This window comes from Ceratotherium simum, chromosome 33, assembly GCF_057802395.1.
Source record: "Ceratotherium simum simum isolate JZ-2026a chromosome 33, ASM5780239v1, whole genome shotgun sequence".
Taxonomy (NCBI): domain Eukaryota; kingdom Metazoa; phylum Chordata; class Mammalia; order Perissodactyla; family Rhinocerotidae; genus Ceratotherium; species Ceratotherium simum.
The window spans coordinates 13649145-13671997 of record NC_141932.1 but is presented as its reverse complement, the minus strand read 5'-3'; the positions used below and the strand labels follow the sequence as shown (position 1 = coordinate 13671997).

The window sequence follows — 22853 nt, the reverse complement described above, 5'->3', positions numbered from 1 at the left end:
ACATGAGGAATAAGTGGTGATAGCAGATATTTTTACTCATAGCCAATCTCAAAGGAAAACATTTCAATATGTAACAATGTGATACTGTTGACACTGTAGGTGTGTTTGTTGAGGTAAGGTTATTCCTTTCTATTGCTATATAACAAAAATTTTTATCATATACATGTGTTGATTATGATCACATGATCTTATGCATATATTAAGTAATCATATCTCTGCTCCTTTGGTCTGCTAATGCGGGTCATCATACAGATCAAGTTTCAAATGTTCAACTTCCCTTCCATGTTTGGGATAATACTTTGGTCAAATCCTTGATTCTTTTTATGTATTGTGGATGCAATTTTACAATTATTTTGTGTAGATTGTTTTTCAAGTTCATGAAATAGTCTTATCATTGTACTTTTCCTACTGTTTTTGTTACTTTTAGCTAACAGCGTTATGCTAACCTCATAATGGTTAATGGACTGTTCTCTCTACGCTTGATCTTAGCCAAAAGGCCGAGAAACGATGGACTGTTCTCTCTTTTTCTATCCTTAGCAGTTGTTTGTAGATATCACTTGTTTCTTGTGTGTTGACATACTTCACCGTTGAAGCATTCTTTGGGATTTCTTATGGAATGACTTTTGCTGACCGTTCAATTTCATCATGAAGAGCCTTGCACATTTATGACTTTCTATTACTCTAATTTTTTTTTTTTGGAAGTTAAGTCATCTAGAAATTTGCCTCCGTATCTCCTAAATTTCCAAATTTATTAGCATAATTCATAATAGTATCATGCTATTTTCTAATATTTGCAACTTCTCCACTGCTATCCCTTTAACATTTTTAGTCCTGATATTGTGTGCGCCTTCCTTTGGGGGAGTGTTATGATCTCCCATAGGTTTGTTAATTTTATTATTCCTTTCAAGGAACTGACTTTTGATTATTTTTCCATATGAAGGTTGTTATCTATTAATTTCTGCGTTACTTGTATCAGTTCCTTTTATTTCTTTTTAGGATCAATTTGCTATACCTTTCCTAGTGGCACTGTATACTTTATCGTTTTCCATTTTAATTATCCATTTAAATTTTACCTTCTTTATAACCGAATTCCGTACTCTAAGGTTCTCAAGAATTCCTGGAATCCAGTCTCTGGAAGTGACTCATCTTGGTCTGAAACACGGAGGAGTTGACCATTTCAACACTCCCCATATTGAACTGTCAATCATTATATTCTTCCACAGGATCCATTATTTATAATTTCACAATATATTTTGTTTCATTTGATCCCAGTTGACCTAATTAAAACATTAATAAGATAATGTCTCCAAGTGATGTGATTTATGGGTTTTTCTCCATATTTCAAGTTTCTTTTGGGTTCATGGGGAACTCATTGCTCTTCATGTTATATATGTACACTTTCTTAACTCAATCTCACTTGAAAAAGCCTATAGATTTGATTTTTATACACCTGACATTGGTCAATGCTTTGACCATCACATCCAACTTGATACCAACTGTCATGTCATCCTTTGGAGTAAGACATTTTCTGGATGACGTTGGTTGTAAGGCAACTTTGTACACATACAGGGTTACTCGGGGTCTTTCCATCTGTACTACTTCCCTCCTGAGTGCATTTCAAGCCATCACTATCAGTCCCAGTACTTCTAAATGGGCATGGCTTAAATCTAAAATCTCTACATGTGCTTTTCCCTCTTTCCTTTTCTTCTGGATAATCAATATGTTCATCTATATCCACATCATCAAAACTGTCAGAGCCAAGCACAATGTCACATTTGTTGGTCCTGGGTATTCTCAAGTATACTGTCACACTAAGCAGGTGGAACGCCACTATTCAATGGCATTTATAAGTGGCATGCTGATTAAAGATATCCTCTTTGTGGTCCTTAGGATGTTGTCCAGTATCTACATGGTGAATCTACTCTACAAACACCACCAGAGAGCCCAGCATGTTCACAGCCGCAGCCTCTCTTCCCAGCCATCTCCTGAAATCAAAGCCACCCACAATATCCTTTTGCTTGTAAGTTGCTTTGTTTTCTTTCATTGTGCGAACAACTTCATTACCCTTTATTTTTTTTATATACCCGAGAAAACCCCAGGAATTCAGAGAATTGCAGGGATTATTTCAGCATGCTACCCAACCATCTGCCCTTTTGTGCTGATGAAAAATAATAAGATTATTTTCACATTTACTTCTTCCATTTCAAAAATGAGAACGACCTTTTTTCAAAGAACATTCGGTAGATGATCTGACACCCACAACTTTCTTTGGCAACAGAGAAGTCTCTTCAGTGATTTATACGAAGAAAAAATGCCATGTGGCTATTGAATACTTGAAATGGGGCTAGTATAATTGAGATGAGCTGTAAATTAAAAATAAACACATTATGAATTCTTAAAATGAATGAGTACACAAATATCAAATTAATAATTTTCATATTGTTTACTTGTTTACATTATAATAATTTGGGTTAAACAAAATATATTAAAAAAATATCATTAGAACTAACTTTGCTTGGTTTTGCTCTTTTGAAAATGTGGCTGCTAGAAAAATTTAAAATTGCATTTGGGACTTCAATTATATTTCTACTAAGCTGCACTGCTCTATGGAAAGTCATTTCTCTATTCAACAAATATATATTGCATGCCTTACATATTCCAGGCACTATTTTAGGGGCTGGGCATGATTACTAAGGAGATTATATAGAATGTTTGTGCCATAGGAGAAATATAAGCGCATAGGACAGAGCTATAAAAAATAGAGCAGAGAATTGAGAGTGCTGAAAGATTCATTCCTTAATGCACACTAAATTACATGTGTGTATCTTTCAATGTCTGTGTAAATCCCTCCATAATAATAACCCCACTCATGCTATGCTCATGTATTTGTTATTTTAGATCTAGTCTGTTACGACAATTTGAATTAAATGTGTCCTTTCATTTTCAATAATTCTTTATTAGAAATAGCATGACACTTTCCATGTCTACTGTGGTGCATTTGCCTTAAGTAGATGTAATTTGCACAGTTGTCTCTTCAGCACCATCTTCCATCTTCCATCATTTTTTTCCATTTTGGGGTCTCTGTTCTATTTAATTCATTGTTTGACTAAAGTCCTTGGGGATGTGATTCAAGTGATATGTAGTTAGAACATTTGCATAATTTTTTTTCAGCATGGCTGCTGGATTTTACTTTGCCCACACATAGGACTCTTGGGCTTACCTCTTTTCATTCAGCAGTTCACCTTCCTCTGTCTTCCAGCTTTCCCTGTGGAGACTAATATCCAGTATCAGAATGATGCTTTTCCTTTGAATAAATTTAGTTTTCTCCATGAGCTTTCAAAATTCATACTTTATCATTAGATAAACTTTCATAGAAGTTAAAGACTGTTATCTAGATAAGAATAGTTGTGTTTATCTTTGCTGCTTCCATCCAGGGCATGATTTGGATGTGCAGTTCAGGTGAAGTTCAACTTAGGAAACTATCTTCCGTTATTTAATGATTATCTTCCCTCCACCAATTTTGTTTTATCCATCCGGAATTGTCACTCCTCTTTAGCAGAACTGCGATGTCTCCTGGATAGCTCTCCACATCCCTTCTGTAGCCTTGTCCTCATCATGGTTTTTATCTCTTTGATCAACAGAATTTGGAATTTTTCTTTTGCCTTGATCTTGCAAACCCGATTGAGGTTTAAGCATCGGAAATCCTCTCATTCAAATCTATATACTGATTTTTTTAACCGTTTTTTTATGGTATAACAAATGTGCTGATGGAAGCCAGAGAGAGGTAGAGACAGAGTCAGAGAGAGAGAGAAAGCAGATCTTTGGTTCTGCTTTTATTGAGATTGAGGGTGGGGGCCTTGGTTGTCACTTGTTCACTCTTTATCAGTGAATTAAAAAAATATGAGTGAGAACTTAAAGTGCAGGAAGAGAAAAAACAAGGAGCCCAATGGTCAGTTATTAAAACCATCCAAGAGGGGCCAGCCTGGTGGCGTAGAGGTTAAGTGCGCTCGCTCTGCTGCAGTGGCCCTGGATTGGGATCCCGGGTGCGCACCAACGCACTGCTGGTCAGGCCATATTGTGGCGGCGTCCCATATAAAGTGGGGGAAGATGGGCATGGATGTTAGCCCAGGGCCAGTCTTCCTCAGCAAAAAGAGGGGGATTTGCAACAGATGTTAGCTCAGGGCTGATCTTCCTCACAAAAAAAACCCAAAAAACAAAAAAAACGATGAAGATCCCTAAAACAAAGATGTGTTGAAGTGGCGAGTGTGGCTTTTTATCTAGTGGGGTGGCTGGCAATGCTTTATTCCAGATAGCAGTCTTTAAGTGGATGCCTCAGCAACCAAAGCTCAAATCAGGCACTTCCATTAAGAAAAGAGAAGCCAAATATTAGGGCTTATAAGATAGCCATTTAATTCCATCTTCTGCACAATTTTATAATTTCTTCTGTATTCACCATTCTTAATTTGGGGTGTCATATGCTTATAGACAACCTGATGAATATTCTTATAAAATGTTTTATCTATTTATATCAACTCAACATCACAAACATAATTTTATGGGATTTAGAAACTCCCTGAAAGTGTGCCAAAGATCTCCTACAGGTCCTCGAATCCCTGGATATAAAATAAAAAATGAATACAGTGTCCTTTGTAAAGCCCTCCCTCTGCTTGATACCTATGTTGAGGCAAGGGACATTCCCCTTTTTCCCCTTCTTGTGTTCTTATGGCTGGACTAATAGTAAAATTGACACAAGACCATATTTACAGAAGAAACACTCAGTTTCATACGTATGTTCATACATAGATAAATGATGCTCAGAGAGTGAACAAAGCAGACAGTATATAAATCTTTTACATAAAGAAATAAGAAATTTTTGAGGAATGACAAGACCAAGAAGCTTAGATTTGAGGTGCATAATTAGTGAGGAATTTAAGGAGAGTTTAAGCTTGTGGTAGTAAATTAGCAAGGTTTGTTTACGCAGACTTCTCAGCTCTGCATTCCCTAGCTCTAATGATAAGGATGCAGGGAGAGCACCTTTCAATGGGAGATTTATTTCCTGTTTTCAGGGAGAATAGAGACAGGAGGGTCAGAATGCCCTTTTTGATTCTCAAGTAACTCTAATTCAAAATAACCAATACGCTGTTGTCGATGCAAATAATCCACAAGCAATCTATAGATCAAAATTGGAGTGAGTTTATTATGAGCCAGATCTGAGGACTAACCTGGGTTCCTCCTTCCCCAAGGAAAGAAGGGCACCAAAGAAGTGGGGTGTACAGAGTGGTTATATACCATCTTGGGACAAAGTGCATGCATCACATGTGATAGGAATGTCCCTTTTACAATTGTCATGGGATGCTTAGCTGGCACAGCAGGTAAGTAGTCACAAGGTGAGTAGTCACAAGGTGAGCACAGCTGGTCGGTAATTAATCCTTAGTTTGGGGAGAGATACTTATCCTAAAAGAAATGCTGATATGGGGGAGGTTACATCCCTATCTTTAGGAGCATCAGTCTTGTCTTTGGGAGACAGTAAATATTTAAGGTAGATGCACAATGCACACTCAACAGGCCACGTCAGGCCCTTTTGGAAAAACAAGGTCAGGCCGAATTAGTTTTAAACCAAGTGTCTTCCTCGTATAGTCCAATATATCCTATTGATTTTCATTTATCTATCATTTTGCCCCTTTTGATCTATAATCTTTTGATAGAAAGCATTGATGATCAAAATGTTGACCCTTGGTGCCAGGGTGGTTGCTGCCTGCCCTGGGTCCATCATGTCCCTCTGTGATAGGCTTTTATCTCATTTATTTTCCCAGTTGTCCACACTGGGGAAAAACAGTTGGATATATTGGATAAGCATAGAGGTATGTATTAACAGAGGAAGTATTTCATAGGTTTTTCAATAAATTTTAGGTTGTCGCACAAACATTGAACATGTGATTTTTTTGACTCCTTACGTTTACGTTGTTTGCAATTATAATTTCAATCTGGATCAAAAAAGGGAACCAATACCTGAAGGAGGCCAACCCAACAAATCAAGACTGGGTGTAGGAGCACGTAAGACGTTCACCTACTTTTTTAAGCATTTTAGTAGAGCTGACACATTGGAAGATTCATCAGGTAGAAAAATACAGCATTCAGTTTGAATGATTGCACATATACCACCTTGGGACGCTGTTAGAATATCTAAGCCCATTCTATTTTGAAGGACAGCCTTTTTCATTAGAAATGTTTTAGTATTTAATGAGGCTATTCCTGCTTGACTATCATTAAGGTCTCGTTGAGTAAATCTAGTCAGGGCTTCTATATGTGATAATGACAACTTCTAGCCCCAACGAAGAAACAAATAGAGCCACTAGGTGGCCATACCAGTGGAACAATGAATGAGCCCATCTGGCCTTAGAGAGAAGAAGATTGGCATCAGTGGTTAGCTCAGTGCGAATCCTTCCCTGCATCCAAGGGAAGCTCAGGGTACAGTGTCTTAGCCATCCAGGTAGGAGCCAAGGCCAGAGATTTGTTCCACATAATCACTGAGTTCCATTAGGAGCAACTAGATAAATGCTTAGCCTTGGAGATGAGTCTGTTCCAAATCAATCACTTTCTTTAAGTATGATGGTATTCTGAAAGCATTAAATGGAACCATTATAACATAGGTATCCAGTGTAAGCATTACAAAAGTTTAAATGAGGAGATATAAAGTTGGGAATACAGGCCCAGTCCAGAGTCTTGGGATGGCTGTCTACAACAGATGCTGTCTTCTTCTCATCCTGATTTGGAGATATTTGCACTGTTCAGTTGAAATTGGGTATCGGAAATAGGAACTGAAACCCACTTAGGTGGAGAGGCCCTTTAAAAAACAACAACAACAAACAAGAAATGTGAGTCCATGAGTCTATGCCTTTTGATGCTGTGCTACATGAATTGGTTAAAAGAACCTGGTATGGTCCTTTCCAGCAGGGCTGCAAAGAGTCTTTTATCTGGTGTCTTTTCCAATAAACAAAATCTCCAGCTTGTAGCACATGATCCTAAAGGTCTTTATGACCTGGGAGCTCACTGTGAAAAGAATCAGCTATCACCCTCTCATTTCTTTTAGATGTCTCAATGAGACCTTGACAATAATTAAGAGATGTCCTTTAAGCAAAGTTGGTTCATACATTCCTTCATCTAATTGCATAGGCCGTCCCATTATTATCTTGAAAGGGGATGGCTGATGTTTACCAAAGGGTATAGATGTAAGATTGAGGAGCACTAGTGGAAGAGCTTTTGGCCATGAGAGATTAAATGCTTCTGAAAGCTTTGCCAATTGAGTTTTGCTTGTGCCGTTAGTTAAAATGTTGCATTATTGGCCAAATGTCACAAACAGATTTAATTATTTGTCTGGTGAAATGAGTTCCCCCAGTCACTGTGTAACTCAGTAGGAATTCCTCAAACAGGAATTATCCTTTTCAATAGTAATTTACCTAAAGCCATCGCTCTGCTGCAAGGAAAGGGCTCAACCCAATGTGAGAACATACAGATCATTACAAGATATATTTATCCTTGGGATGGTGGCATTTGGAAAAAATTCAATTGCCATACCTCAAAGGGTCCATTAGGAAGGGGAAAGTGGCCTTGTGACCCATGAAGTAATTTCCTTAGATTATACCTTGGGCATATAGCATAACAAGTATAGGCTTTATGAGCCACTGTGGGAGAAAGTCTCCAAAAGTATTGTTTTCCCCCTATTATTGCCACCTTTGTTTCTCTTCTTCTGTGGTGATTTCTTGAGCCTCTTGAAGGGAATATTTTATAGGGTTAGCAGAGTTAATAGATAGTAGTGGGCATTCTCGAGGCTGGACAGCATATCCAGCTTGATAATATCCCTGCTTATCATTAAAGCAACACCCACATGTAAACCAAATTAGATAATAGAGTGCAGTCATGGTCTTTTCCTCTTGTAGTGCTGGAAGCAAGGTAGCAGGGTTAAGATAGTGAATAATATTTACCTATGCAATATAACCTGAGAATGCTTATCATCATTTGCTTGACAATGCTTCCTGTGCAATTTAGCATACCAAATAAGCCTAATTAGTTTAGTATTTCCCTCTTTATAGGAATAGAGAAAGAATTTCTTTGAGAAGTCCGAGGGGCCCTCTGAAAATTCTCAGAGAAATTTTTTGTAAGTCCAAAGAGAGACTTCATTCAGAATATGAATTTTGGGGAGCTTGTCAAAAACATCAAAAGGCTTTAAAACACTTTGTCAAACAAGATCAAGGGGTTTCTGATCTTGTTGCCATGAAATGAGGGTCACTATGGAACAGTGCTTAGTTATCCATTTAACCAAAGTGAGACTCACTCAAAAGTGAAGAAAACCTTTTATAATCTCTTTTTCAAGAGAAGACTAAAAGTCTAGGAAAATTATCCTTTTAAGAAAGAGAGGAGAGAGAAGTCAAGATGGTGGCATAGGCAGACTCTAAACTCACCTCCTCCCGCAGACACAGCTAATTTACAACTACTAGTGGAAAAATTACCCCTGAGAGAGAACTGAAAACTGGATAAGAGGAACTTCTGCTGCAAACGGCAATCCCCATTGAGGTGGAAGAGGCAGAAACTCCCTTCGGGAGAGAAAAAAGGCCACCTTCACAAGCTGCAGCGCTTCACGACCACCTGGGAGCAGCCCAAAGTTACTCAGCCCTCCCTGGAGGAGTGGGGCCCTCAGCCGGGGAAAGCCCTGACTGTAGGCATTTTTTGGACCCAGCACAATCCAGACGAGTGGCAAAATATCTGACTTTACTTGCTACTAAAACATTGGGGAGTACCCCTCAGAAAAGCTGGCTCCCAAAGAAATTAAAACTGGCTCTTAAAGGGCCCATGCACAAATTCATCCATTTCAGAAAGCAGCCTAAAATCACCATAAAGAAAGGTGCACAGTGCTTTGGTGAAAAGAGACTCCTCACCTGATAGGATCTGAGTGCATCTTGGTGAGAGGTGAGACCTCTCCAGGGACTGGGACGTTGGCGGCGGCCATCGTTGTGGCCTGGTGTGGGCGTACTGGCACAGACACTGGCAGACACAATTGGAGTTCTCCCTGGGTCCTGCTAGCCCAGGCTCTGGCCCACCCACTAGAGCACCAATTTAACCCAGCTCACCAGGGCAGGCAGCCCACCCTAGGGATAGATCCCACCCAACAACAAGCCATTGGGCCACTTGTGGGCCTGCTAAGTGACCTACCTGGATTCTCCAAAGTGGGTCCACCTCTCTGGGACAGGGAGTGTGCAAGGAGTGGGTGGAGAGTGCGGGGTGGTGGTGGATTTTGTGGGGCTCCCGCCTTGGAGAGACTGGGTTAGCTTCAGGACATTGGTGCATGCACATGGGGCAGGACTGTGTTGACTGTGTGTGTGGACCTGTGGGCAGCAGTGCTTGTCAGCTGCAGAAGACTTGTGCTTCTCAAAGACCCACATGGGGGTTTGCCTCACTTTCCAAAGCCTGAAACAATTGGGTGCTCCCATGCCTGAGGCCAGCCCCACCCAGCTGCAACCCTCAGAGAGCTGACAAGAGACCTAAAGGCTATAAGCTTATAGCAATTGTAAGCCCCAGAGCCTAACAACCTGCCACACTGGGGGACTACTCACTTAAAAGAAATACTGTCACACAAATGTGCTATTAGAACTTGCGGCCAACTGTGCTGGGGCTTCCCACACCTGATAAAGAGACTGAAGGGCCCACAACAACTACAAGCAGCTGAGCATTACAACAGCTGGCCAGGAGCATAACTCAGCCTCCCTGGGCACCTACAGTGAGAGCAACCATGCCACAACAGAAGGACACACGTAGCCCACATAGGGGTCACTCCTGGAACCTTCAGAACTGAGGGAAGCACACTACCGGGCCTCATAAGGAATCACATAAGTAAGGTCACCCATCCAAGAGCAGGATGTAGCTGACCTACCTAATACATGGACACTAGCATAGGGAATTTGGCAAAATGAGGAGGCAGAGGAATATGTTCCAAGTAAGGGAACACAACAAAACAATAAAAAAGGAACTAAGTGAAACAGAAATGAGCAACCTACCCAACAGAGAGTGCAAACTAAGAGTGTTAAGGATGCTCACTGATCTGGGGAGAAGAATAGATGAACTCAGTGAGAATGTCAATGAAGAAATGGAAGATATAGAAAAGAACCAATCAGAAATGAAGAATACAATACTGGAAATGAAAAATTCACTAGACGGACTCAAAAGCAGAGTAGAGGATACAGAAGAACGGATCTGCGAGCTGGACGAAAGACTAGAAGAAATCACCCAAGCTGAACAGGTAAAAGAAAAAAGAATTAAAAAGAGTGAGGACAGTCTAAGGGACCTCTGGGACAACATCAAGTGCACTAACATCCGTGTTATAGGTGTCCCGGAAGGAGAAGAGCGAGACAAAAGGACAGAGAATCTATTGCAAGAAATAATAGCTGAAAACTTCCCTAACCTAAGGAAGGAAGCAGACTTCCAGGTACAGGAAGCACAGAGAGCACCAAACAAGATAAACCCGAAGAAGCCCACACCAAGACACATCATAATCAAAATGTCCAGAATTAAAGATAAAGAGAGAATCCTAAAAGCCGCAAGAGAAAGATAAGTTACATACAAAGGAAACCCCATAAGGCTATCAGCTGATTTCTCGGCAGAAACCTTACAGGCTAGAAGAGAGTGGCACGATATATTTAAAGTGCTAAAAGTAAAAAACCTACAGCCAAGAATACGCTACCCAGCGAGGTTATCATTCAAAAGAAAAGGAGAGATAAAATGTTTCCCAGACAAGCAAAAATTAAAGGAGTTTTTCCCCAAGAAACCAGTACTATGAGAAATGCTAAAGGGAGTTATTTAAGGGTAAAAGAGAAGACCACAAATAGGAAAAATTATCTATTTCCATGATAAGAGGGTAATGTATACAAATGCACAAAAAAGAGGTTAGATATGATATCAAAAACATAAAAGGAAGGAGGCGGGGAGATAAAGAGCTTTCAGTCAGAGGTCTAACTAAAGAGACCATCAACTTAATATAGATTCCTATATACGTAGGTTACTGTATATGGACCCCATGGTAATCATAAACGAGAAACCTATAATAAATACACAAAAAAACAAGAGAAAGGAACCCGAAATGTAATATTAAAGAAAGCCATCAAACCACAAGGGAAGAGACCAAGAGAAGAAGAAAGCAAGAGAGAAGGACTACTAAAACACCGAGGGAAAAAAAAAGTTTAAAAATGGCAGTAAGTAAATACTTATCAATAGCTACTGTAAACGTCAATGGCCTAAATGCTCCAATTAAATGGCATAGGGTGGGAGGCCGGCCCGGTGGCACAAGTGGTTAAGTGCGCATGCTCCACTGCAGCAGCCTAGGGTTCGCCGGCTCAGATCCCGGGCGTGCACCGTCCCACTGCTTGGCAAGCCATGCTGTAGCGGCATCCTATATAGGGTGGAGGACGATGGGCACGGATGTTAGCCCAGGCCAGTCTTCCTCAGCAAAAAAAGAGGAGGATTGCCAGATGTTAGCACAAGTCTGATCTTCCTCTCACACACACACACACACACACACACACACTCACAAAAGGCATAAGGTGGCTGATTGGATAAAAAAACAAGACCCATATATATGCTGCATACAAGAGACACACTTCAAACCTAAAGACACTCACAAACTGAAAGTGAAGGGATGGAAAAAGATACTCCACGCAAATGGCAATGAAAAGAAAGCTGGGGTAGCAATACTCATATCAGAAAAAATGGACTTTAAAACAAAAACAGTAAAAAGAGACAAAGAAGGGCATTACATAATGATCAAGGGAACAATCCAACAAGAAGATATAACACTTGTAAATATCTATGCACCCAAAGTAGGAGCACCTAAATATATAAAGCAATTATTAACAGACATAAAAAGAGAACTAGATAGTAACACAATAATAGTAGGGGACTTGAACACTCCACTTACACCAATGGATAGATCATCCAAACAGAAGATCAATAAGGAAAAATTGGCCTTAAATGACATACTAGAACAGATGGACCTAGTAGATCTATACAGAGCATTCCATCCAAAAACCGAAGAATACACATTCTTTTCAAATGCACAAGGAACATTCTCCAGGATTGATCATATATTAGGCCACAAAACAAGTCTCCATAAGTTTAAGAAGATTGAAATAATACCAAGCATCTTTTCTGACCACAACGGTATGAAACTAGAAATCAACTACAGGAAGAAAACCAGAAAAACCACAAATATGTGGAGATTAAACAAAATGCTACTGAACAACCATTGGGTCAATGGAGAAATCAAAGGAGAAATCAAAAAATACCTGGAGACAAATGAAAATGAAAATATGACATGCCAGAGTTTATGGGACACAACAAAAGCAGTTCTAAGAGGGAAGTTTATAGCGATACAGGCCTATCTCAACAAACAAGAAAAATCTCAAATAAACAATCTAACAATGCACCTAAAGGAACTGGAAAAAGAAGAACAAACAAAGCCCCAAATCAGTAGAAGAAGGGAAATAATAAAAATCTGAGCAGAAATAAATGAAATAGAGACTAAAAAAACAATAGAAAAAATTAATAAAACCAAGAGCTGGTTCTTTGAAAAGATAAACAAAGTTGACAAACCTTTAGCTAGACTCACCAAGAAAAAAAGAGAGAAGGTTCAAATAAGTAAAATCAGAAATGAAAGAGGAGAAATTACAATGGACACCTCAGAAATACAAAAGATTATAAGAGAATACTATGAAAAGCTATACGCCAACCAATTCGACAATCTGGAAGAAACGGATAAATTCTTAGAATCATACAGCCTTCCAAAACTGGATCAAGAAGAAATAGAGAATTTGAATAGACCAATCACCAGTAAGGAGATCGAAACAGTAATCGAAAACCTCCCCAAAAATAAAAGTCCAGGACCAGACGGCATTCCTGGTGAATTCTACCAAACATCCAAAGACGAATAATACCTATCCTTCTCAAACTCTTCCAAAAAATTGAGGAGGGGGGAAGCTCCCTAACTCATTCTACAAAGCTGACATTATGCCAAATCCCTAATGCCAAAACCAGACAAGAAAAACACAGAAAAAGAAAATTACAGGCCAATATGACTGATGAACATCGACACAAAAATCCTCAACAAAATACTAGCAAATCGCAGACAATAGATTAAAAAGATTATACACCATGATCAGGTGGGATTTATTACAGGGATGCAGGGATTGTTCAACATCCACAAATCAATCAACGTGCTACACCACATTAATAAAATGAAGAATAAAAATCACATGATCATCTCAATAGACACAGAGAAAGCATTTGACAAGATACAGCATCTATTTACGACAAGAACTCTGAATAAAATGGGTATAGAAGGAAAATACCTCATCATAATAAAGACCATATATGACAAACCCAGAGCTAATATCATCCTCAATGCTGAAAAACTGAAAGCTATACCCCTAAGAACAAGAACCAGACAAGGATGACCACTCTCACCACTCCTATTTAACATAGTATTGGAAGTCCTAGCCAGAGTAATCAGGCAAGAAAAAGAAATAAAGGGATCCCAATTGGAATGGAAGAAGTGAAACTGTCACTATTTGTAGATGACATGATTTTATATGTAGAAAACCCTAAAGAATCCACCAAAAAACTTTTAGAAGTAATAAATGAATATGATAAAGTTGCAGGATACAAAATCAACATACAAAAATCAGTTGCATTTCTATACAATAACAATGAAGTAGCAGAAAGAAAAATTAAGAATACAATCCTATTTAGAATTGCAACAAAAAGAATAAAATATCTAGGAATAAACTTAACCAAAGAGGTGAAAGATCTGTACACTGAAAACTATAAAACATTGCTTTAAGAAATTGAAGAAGACACAAAGAAATGGAATGATATTCCATGTTCTTGGATTGGAAGAATTAACATAGTTAAGACGTCCATACTTCCTAAAACAATCTATAGATTCAATACAATCCCTATCAAATTTCTAACAACGTTTTTCACAGAAATAGAACAAAGAATTCTGAAATTTATATGGAACAACAAAAGACCCCGAATTGCTAAAGGAATCCAGAGAAAAAAGAACAAGGCTGGAGGTATCACACTCCCTGATTTCAAAATATACTACAAAGCTATAGTAACCAAAGCAGCATGGTACTGGCACAAAAACAGGCACACAGATCAATGGAATAGAATCGAAAGCCCTGAAATAAACCCACATGTCTATGGACAGCTAATCTTTGACAAACAAGCCAAGAACATACAATGGAGAAAGGACAGTCTCCTCAACAAATGGTATTGGGAAAACTTGACAGCCACATGCAAAAAAATGAAAGTAGACCCTTACCTTACACCATACACAAGAATTAACTCAAAAAGGATTAAAGACTTGAATGTAAGACCTGAAACTATGAAACTCCTAGAAGAAAACATAGGCAGTACGCTCTTTGACATTGGTCTTAGCAACATATTATCAAGCACCGTGTCTGACCAGGCAAGAGAAACAATAGAAAAAAATAAACAGATGGGACTACATCAAATGAAAAAGCTTCTGCACAGCAAAGGAAACCGTCAACAAAACGAAAAGACAACCTAACAACTGGGAGAAGATATTTGCAAACCATACATCTGATAAAGGGTTAATATCCAAAATCTATAAAGAACTCATGCATCTCAACAACAAAAAACTAACAACCCAATTAAAAAGTGGGCAAAAGACCTGAACAGACATTTCTCCAAAGAAGATATACAGATGGCCAACAGACACATGGAAAGATGTTCAACATCATTAACTATCAGGGAATTGCAAATCAACACTGCAATGAGATATCATCTCATGCCCATGAGAATGGCTATAACTAACAAGACAGGAAACAACAAGTGTTGGAGAGGATGTGGAGAGAAGGGAACTCTCATACACTGCTGGTGGGAGTGCAAACTGGTGCAGCCACTATGGAAAACAGTATGGAGATTCCTCAAAAAATTAAGGATAGAGCTATCATACGATCCAGCTGTTCCACTGCTGGGTATTTATCCAAAGAACATGAAAACACCAATGTGTAAAGATACATGCACCCCTGTGTTCATCGTAGCATTATTCACAATAGCCAAGACTTGGAAGCAACCTAAGTGCCCATCAATGGACGAATGGATAAAGAAGGTGTGGTATATACACAATGGAATACTACTCAGCCATAAGAAATGATGAAATCCAGCCATTTGTGACAACATGGATGGAAATTGAGGGTATTATGCAAAGTGAAATAAGTCAGAGGGAGAAGGTCAAATACAGTATGATCTCACCCATTAAGTAGTAGATAATAACAACAACAAACAAACACATAAAGACAGAGATTGGATTGGCGATTACCAGAGTGGAAAGGGAGAGGGAGGAGACCGAAAGTGATCATTAGGCACATGTGTGGTGATGGATTGTAATTAGTATTTGAGTGGTGAACATGAGAACATGATGTAATCCATGCAGAAATAGAAGTATAATGATGTACACCTGAAATTTATGCAACGTTATAAACCAATGTTACTGCAATAAACAAAAAATTTTTTAAATGTTCAGCCTGTCCCATTCACTCTAATGTTCCCCCTTGGCTCCCCTGGCCTAGAAAACTCCCCCTAGTTTTCACCTTCCTAGGAATTACCCCGCTAGGTTTCTCTTACCTAGGTTATGTACTGGTACCCCCATAAGAAACCTAGTCTTAAGGTTTGAAACAGCTCCTATAAACTTTGGACCATTGACTTAAAGTAAGGAGGTCCAGTTTCAGGACAACTCACCAGGGTCACCTGAAGAATGCAATGATGCATACGAGCTCAATGGGCCCTGGTTCAGTGTAGATTCCAGGTGGTCTCTGGTAGGTTTCTTTGAAATCCTGCCATGACTACGCCCTGAAATGTCAATGCAAATGATTCATAATTAAGCTATAAATCAAAGTTGAGGTGAGCTTACTATGAGCCAGATCTGAAGACTAGCCCAGGGCATTCCTTCCCTGTGGAAGGAAGGACACTAAAGAAGTGGGGTGGACAAAGTGGTTATATACCATCTTGGAACAAAGAACATACATCACATATGATAAGAATGTCCCTTTTACAATTGTCACAAGATGCTTAGCTGCAATAGCAGATCGGCGGTCACAAGGTGAGTGGTCACGTGTTGAGTGGCTACAAGGTGAGCACAGCAAGACAGCAATTAATCCTTAGTTTAAGGAGACATGCTTATCCTGAAGGAAATGCCAAAATAGTGGAGCTTACATCCCTTTCCTTAGGGGGATCATTCTTGTCTTCGGGACATAGTAAGTATTTAATGCAAATGCACAATGCATGCTCAATTGGCCACTTCAGGCCTAATTGGTTTTAAACCAAATGGTGTCCTCATATACTACAATATAACCTATTGGTTTTCATTTATTTATCACTATTGTGAGATATTTTGGTGTGACCAGCCCTGGGCTCCAACAACTGCATTGATGTAGAAATCAAATATCTTCAAAAGTAGCAAATTATTTCCTTGGGCAATATTATGCAAGGAACAACTTCAGTAAGGCTTTATCCATAAGATGTAATTAACAGAGGAGTTAAAAATTGCTTTAAACTTTTTGGATAGTAGGAAAATATAGATTAAGCTTAAAACTGTCACTTGGTCAAAAAGCCACTTTTAGAAATCTACTCTATAAAATAAAAGCACTTATATCCAGGGACATGGCGTGGAAAGATCCTCCTTGAAGTGTTGTTTGCAGTGGAAAAATAGAAAACCAAACTGAATGCCTAGGAATAGGGGAAGAGCCAAAAAAAAAAAAAAGTGAGTCCATATTTTGGAATATTTTGCAACTATTTCAAAAGAGTTTTGTCTCTATATGCTAATGTGTTTCATTAATATGGGAAAATATTATCACACTGTTGATTGAGTTGACTCTCTGCCCCTTGAACTCCTGAGATCCTGGTTGTCCTTCTGTTGAAGCTTTCCAATCCCACCTCCCCCCACACACACACAATAGTGTCCAGAGATTAGAGATCAGCTTCAGGATGTGCCACCCTTGCCCTAGGCCAATCACCCTCTCGGTTAGGTCATGCCCATGTGTTGGGGCTGGACATAGAGGTTCCAGTCACATTTCAGGGTTGGGGGACCTCAACCCTCAGAGGTCACAGCTCCAAACGCCTCCCTCACCTGGTCCTGCCTCCATTCTGTAAAATGTCCTGGTGTCCAGACTGTAGGAATCTTTTGGTGTATTTGTGTGATTTTCTGGCTCTCTCTGTGGTGTCCAATATGGAAAAAAACAGTGCAGGTATCTCCATCTCCATTGCTAGCATCCTCGGTGGCTGGAAGGTTGTTTAATTCACATAGACACCCAATACATATTGTGAGTAAACAAACAAACGCCCCCACACTCTCCATTTCTCTTAAATATCAGAATGTTTTCATATTTGCTCTCCTTTCATTTGAAAAAGATTTTCTCCTGGCCTCAAAAGTATGCTGAGACCTCAATGTACAAAGTCTGGATGAAATGGTGTGATTGCAAATAGCTAGGCCTTTGGATGAGTGGATATTATTCATCTATTTAAAAAGAAGGATATTCTGCCACTTGCAACAACCTGGATGGACCTTGAGGGCATTATGCAATGTGAAATAAATCAGAGAGAGAAAGACAAATACTGTATATTCTCACTTGTATGTGGAATCTAAAAGATCCTAACTCAGAAACAGAGAGTAGAATGGTGGTTGTCAGAGGCTGGAGTGGAGGAAATAGAGATCTTGTGAAAGGGTATAAACTTCCAGTTCTAAGATAAATAAATTCAGGGGATCTAACAGACAGCATGGTTACAATAGTTAGCCATACTCTATTGTATACTTGAAAGTTGCTAAGAGAGTAAATCTTCAATGTTTTCATCACAAAAACAGATGGTAATGTGAAGTAATTGAGGTGTTAACTGACTTTATTACTGTAATCATTTTGCAATATATACAGGTATCAAATCATCACATTGTACACCTTAAAATTGCACAATGTTATACGTCACATCTCAGTAACTTTGGTGAAAAAACAGTCTATAAAAGCAGGAGACACAACAGGCCCAGGTGGACAAGTGAACGCGCTCTCTGAGTAGCTGCTCTTTATCAAGTCCTGAGGGAATTTCCACCGGCTGAGTGAAAACTAACTTTAATCACTTTCCTAGATCATAAAGTTTACTTCTGATGTAGTTCAACTTGAGAAAATGTACATCCTCAGATGGTGACTGTACACTGCTGATCAATAAACCTATTAAATTTACCAGGAGAATCACTTTGCATCTGGGAGAGTGATTTGTTGTTCCTCTGGGCACATCAAAATGATCTCCAATTAGCAAGGTCAAGGAGACCACAGGTGACAAGGTGATCCACTGGGAGGAGAAGTCCTTCCATACGGTCCCTCATATACAGTCTTTAAGGGTCCAATCCAGCCGTTCCAAGATGTCTTGCTTGGGGAAGCCAACTGCCTTTAGGTAGGATTCTGCCACACAGCCTTGAGAATGAGAGGGCGGTATGAAGACCTTTTCAATATTCCAATTCCCCATTCTAGCTTCCTTACTGAGATTTCAGTTTTTTCAGATTTAACCTTCTGTGAATTTTCTGTTTCATAGAAGTGTATTTTGTCTTCTTTCTCATATTATTGTCGCTATTTCTCTTTTCCTCCATGTTTGTTTTACTTTCTTCATTCTTTCATCTCTTTGATTTTTACTAGCTCTTACAGCCCTCCAATACTGTTTTATTGTCTTCAATCAACTTTATTTCATTTGAAAACCATATCACACTTTCTTCATTTTATTCTGACTTTTTATTTTATTACTCAGAACTATTTGAAAATTCCATACAATCCATGTATTGGGTTATATCTCCCCTTATTTATGATTTTCTTATGTCTCTTTATTCTCTACACCTTAATTAACATTTATCTACATTTCATATAATTTTCCTTTCATTTTATTACCCCCCTTTCTAGTATCCATTATCCTCACTTTTGTTTTTCAATCCTCATTTTATTTTTATAGATAATACCCTTTATCTCAAATTATCATACATTCATTTTCATTTAAAAATGCTTCAATCACGTTTAGAATAATTTATAGCAGTTTCCGTTAGAGATTTTACGCATTTATCATATTAATTTCTAACGTTCAACATATTTTTATGCTACTTAAATGGTATCTTTCTTTAAATTGCATTTTTATGCTGACATATAGGAATACAAATGATTTTATACTGACTGCTTTCAGTAACCGTAAAAATTGCTCTTAAAAATTTCAATATTTTAGTGAATGAATCTATCTGTTCCTTTCTTAAAACCTATAGAATTTGCCAGTGATAAAAGATGGTGTTACTTTCTTTCCAATTATTATAAATTTTACTTTCTTTCTTTTCTACAAAGCCCAGGATATCAAAAGACAAGAGGAATATAAGTGATGATAGCAGACATTTTTCTCATAGCCAATCTCAAAGGAAAAGCTTTCCATGTGTAACATTTAATATGATACTGTTGACATTGTACATGTTTTTTCAGGGTAAGGTTATTCCTTTCTCTTTATACATAACTGAAACTTTTTATGATACACATAGTTGAATTTTATCACATGATCTTGTGCGTATATTGAAGTGATCATATCTTTTTGTTCTTGTAGTCTACTAGTGATCAAGTTTCTCTATGTAGTCTACATAGAGATCAAGTTTCAAATGTTGAAATTTCTTTTTCTGTTTGGGATAGTTCTTTGATCAAATGTTTGATTCTTTTTTACGTATATATAGTGGACACAATTTTAAAATTATTTTGTATAAATTGTTTTTGATTTGGTTGATAAAATGGTTTGTAATTTCCTTTTCACATTATTTTTTTATGTTTTTCTCCCAAGATTATGCTAACCTCATAACGTGAGTAGTGTAATGTTTTCCCTTTTTCTTTCCTTAGCAATTGGTTGTAGATATTATTTGTTACTAAGGTGTTTGGCATACTTCACCATTGAAACATTCTTTAAGACTTCTTATGGAATGAGTTTTACATACTGTTTGATTTCATCATGATGAGCCTTGCACATTTAGGACTTTCCATTATTCTATTATCTTTTTTTAAGCCAATTCATCTTGAAATTTGCCTCTATATCGCCTAGATTTCCAAATGTATTGGCATAGTTAATGATAGTATCATGTTATTTTCTAATATTTGCAACTTCTCCACTGCTATCCCTTTAACATTTTTAATCCTGATTTTTTGTGCCTTCCTTTGGGGAAGTGTTAAAGTCACATAAGTTTGTTGATTTTATTATTCTTTTCAAAAAACTGACTTAGATTTTGTTTCCCTTCTACATAGAAGGTTGTTATTTATTAATTTCTGCTTTACAGATATCAATTCTATTTATTTCTTTTTAGGATAAATTCACTATTCATTTTCTAGTGTCACTGGTTTTTTATTTTTTTTCCATTTTAATTAGCAATTTGAATTCCACCTTCTTTAAAAATGTAATTGTGGGGGCCAGCCCAGTGGCACAAACGGTGGGGTGCGTGCGTTCCCCTGTGGCAGCCCAGGGTTCGCCGGTTCCGATCCCAGGCGCACACCCACGCACTGCTTGGCAAGCCATGCTGTGGCGGCGTCCCATATAAAGTGGAGGAAGATGGGCATGGATGTTAGCCCAGGGCCAGTCTTCCTCAGCAAAAAAAAAAAAGGGGGGGGGGTGAGCATTGGCAGTGTTAGCACAGGGTTGATCTCCTCACAAAAAAAAATAAATGTAATTGTGGGGGGCTGGCCTGGTGGCGCAAGTGGTTAAGTGCTTGCACTCTGCTGTGGTGGCCCGGGGTTCGCTGGTTCAGATCCCCGGCGTGCACCGATGCACTGCTTGGCAAGTCATGCTGTGGAGGCGTCCCATATGAAGTGGAGGAAGATGGGCATGGATGTTAGCCCAGGGCCAGTCTTCCTCAGCAAAAAGAGGAGGATTGGCAGATGTTAGCACAGGGCTGATCTCCTCATACACACAAAAAAATGTAATTGTGTACTCTAGGTTCTAAAGAATTTCTGGAATCCAGTCTCTGTTGCTGACCCGTCTTGGCCTGAAACACAGAAGAGTTGAACATTTCAACACCCCCCATACTGAACTGTCAGTCATTATATTCTTCCACGGGCTCCATTATTTATAATTTCACAATATAATCTATTTTGTTTCATGTGAAACCTGTTTGCTAATTAAAACATCAATAAGGTAATGTATTCAAGCGATATTATTTTTGTGGTTTTCCTCATGTCTCCAATCTGTATTGGGTTCGTGGGGAACTCATTGCTCTTCATGTTATATATGTACACCTTCTTCACTCAATCTCACCTGAAAAAGCCCATAGATTTGATTTTCATACACCTGACATTGGTCAATGTATTTACCATTTTGTTCAGGTTGATACCAGATGTCATGTCATCCTTTGGAGTAAGACATTTTCTGGATGACGTTGGTTGTAAGGCAACTTTGTACACATACAGAGTTACTCGGGGTCTTTCCATCTGTACTACCTCCCTCCTGAGTGCATTTCAAGCCATCACTATCAGTCCCAGTACTTCTAAATGGACATGGCTTAAATCTAAAATGTCTACATGCATGTTTCCTTCTTTCCTTTTTTTCTGGATCGTCAACATGCTCATCTATATCCACATCATCAAAACTGTAGAAGCCAAAAACAATGTCACAATTACTGGTTCTGGGTATTCCCAACTATATTGTCAAGCTAAGCAGTTGGAACAGCAGTATTCAATAGCACTTTTTAGTGTTATGATGATTCGAGATCTCCTCTTTGTGGTCCTGATGATGTCATCCAGTATCTACATGGTGAATCTCCTCTATAAACACAGCCGGAGAGCCCAGCACGTGCATAGCTTCAGCCTCCCTTCCCAGCCATCTCCTGAAATCAAAGCCACCCACAATATTCTTTCGCTGGTAAGTTGCTTTGTCTTCTTTTATTGCTCAAATGACTTTTTTACCCTTTACTTATTTTATAGACCTGAGAAAAACCCCAGTCTGGAGAGAATTACAGGGATTATTTCAGCATGCTACCCAACCATCTGCCCTTTTGTGCTGATGAAAAATAATAAGATTATTTCCAAATTTATTTCTTCCATTTCAAAGATGAGAATTATCTTTTCTCCAAGAACATTCAGTAGATGATCTGATACCCACAACTTTCTTCAGCAACAGAGAAGTCTCCATGATTATGTATAGGAGGAAAAAAATGCCGTGTGGATATTGAACACTTGAAATGAAGCTAGTACAATTGAGATGAGTGGTAAATTAAAAATACACACATTTTGAATTCTTCCAATGAAAAGGAGTACCTAAATATCAAATTAATAATTTTCACATTGATGACTTTTTTATGTTATAATATTTGGGTTAAACAAAATTAGAAACATATCATTAGAACTAAGTTTATCTGCTTGGTTTTACTCTTTTTCCAATGTGGCTGCTAGAAAATTTAAAATTACATTTGTGGCTTCAATAATATTTCTATTGAACTGCACTGCTCTCAGGAAAGTCATTTTTCTATTCAACAAATTTATATTGCACACTTTACACATTCCAGGCACTATTTTAGGAGCAAGGCATAATTACCAAGTAGATTATATAGAATGTTTTTGCTATATGAAAATTATAAGTGCATATGACAGAGCTATAAAAAATAGAGCAGGTTAAGAGAATTGGGGACGCTGAGAGTTTTTCTCTTTAATGCACAGTAAAATGCAAGTGTGTATCTTTCAATGTCTGTGTAAATCCATCCATAATAATAACCCTACCCATGTTATGCTCAGGTATTTCTTATT

The 22853-nt window shown here is 38.4% G+C and overlaps 2 protein-coding genes across 2 annotated transcripts; both read left to right on the top strand.

The window, feature by feature from the left end:
• The first annotated feature begins 1197 nt into the window (after positions 1-1197).
• Positions 1198-4527, top strand: LOC101389655 (vomeronasal type-1 receptor 3-like). Its single transcript, XM_087421442.1, has one exon. The coding sequence runs from the start codon at positions 1301-1303 to the stop codon at positions 2246-2248; it is 948 nt and encodes a 315-aa protein (XP_087277568.1). The 5' UTR covers positions 1198-1300; the 3' UTR covers positions 2249-4527.
• Positions 1954-22430, top strand: LOC101389928 (vomeronasal type-1 receptor 4-like). Its single transcript, XM_004440213.2, has 2 exons — positions 1954-2020; positions 21052-22430. Exon 2 carries the CDS (start codon positions 21253-21255, stop codon positions 22198-22200), a length of 948 nt encoding a protein of 315 aa, XP_004440270.1. The 5' UTR covers positions 1954-2020; positions 21052-21252; the 3' UTR covers positions 22201-22430.
• The last annotated feature ends 423 nt before the right edge of the window (positions 22431-22853 follow it).

Excerpts from the sequence above, each read along its gene's own strand:
- LOC101389655 (XM_087421442.1), top strand. The coding sequence starts at position 1,301 with ATGTCTCCAAGTGATGTGATTTATGGGTTTTTCTCCATATTTCAAGTT.
- LOC101389928 (XM_004440213.2), top strand. The coding sequence starts at position 21,253 with ATGTATTCAAGCGATATTATTTTTGTGGTTTTCCTCATGTCTCCAATC.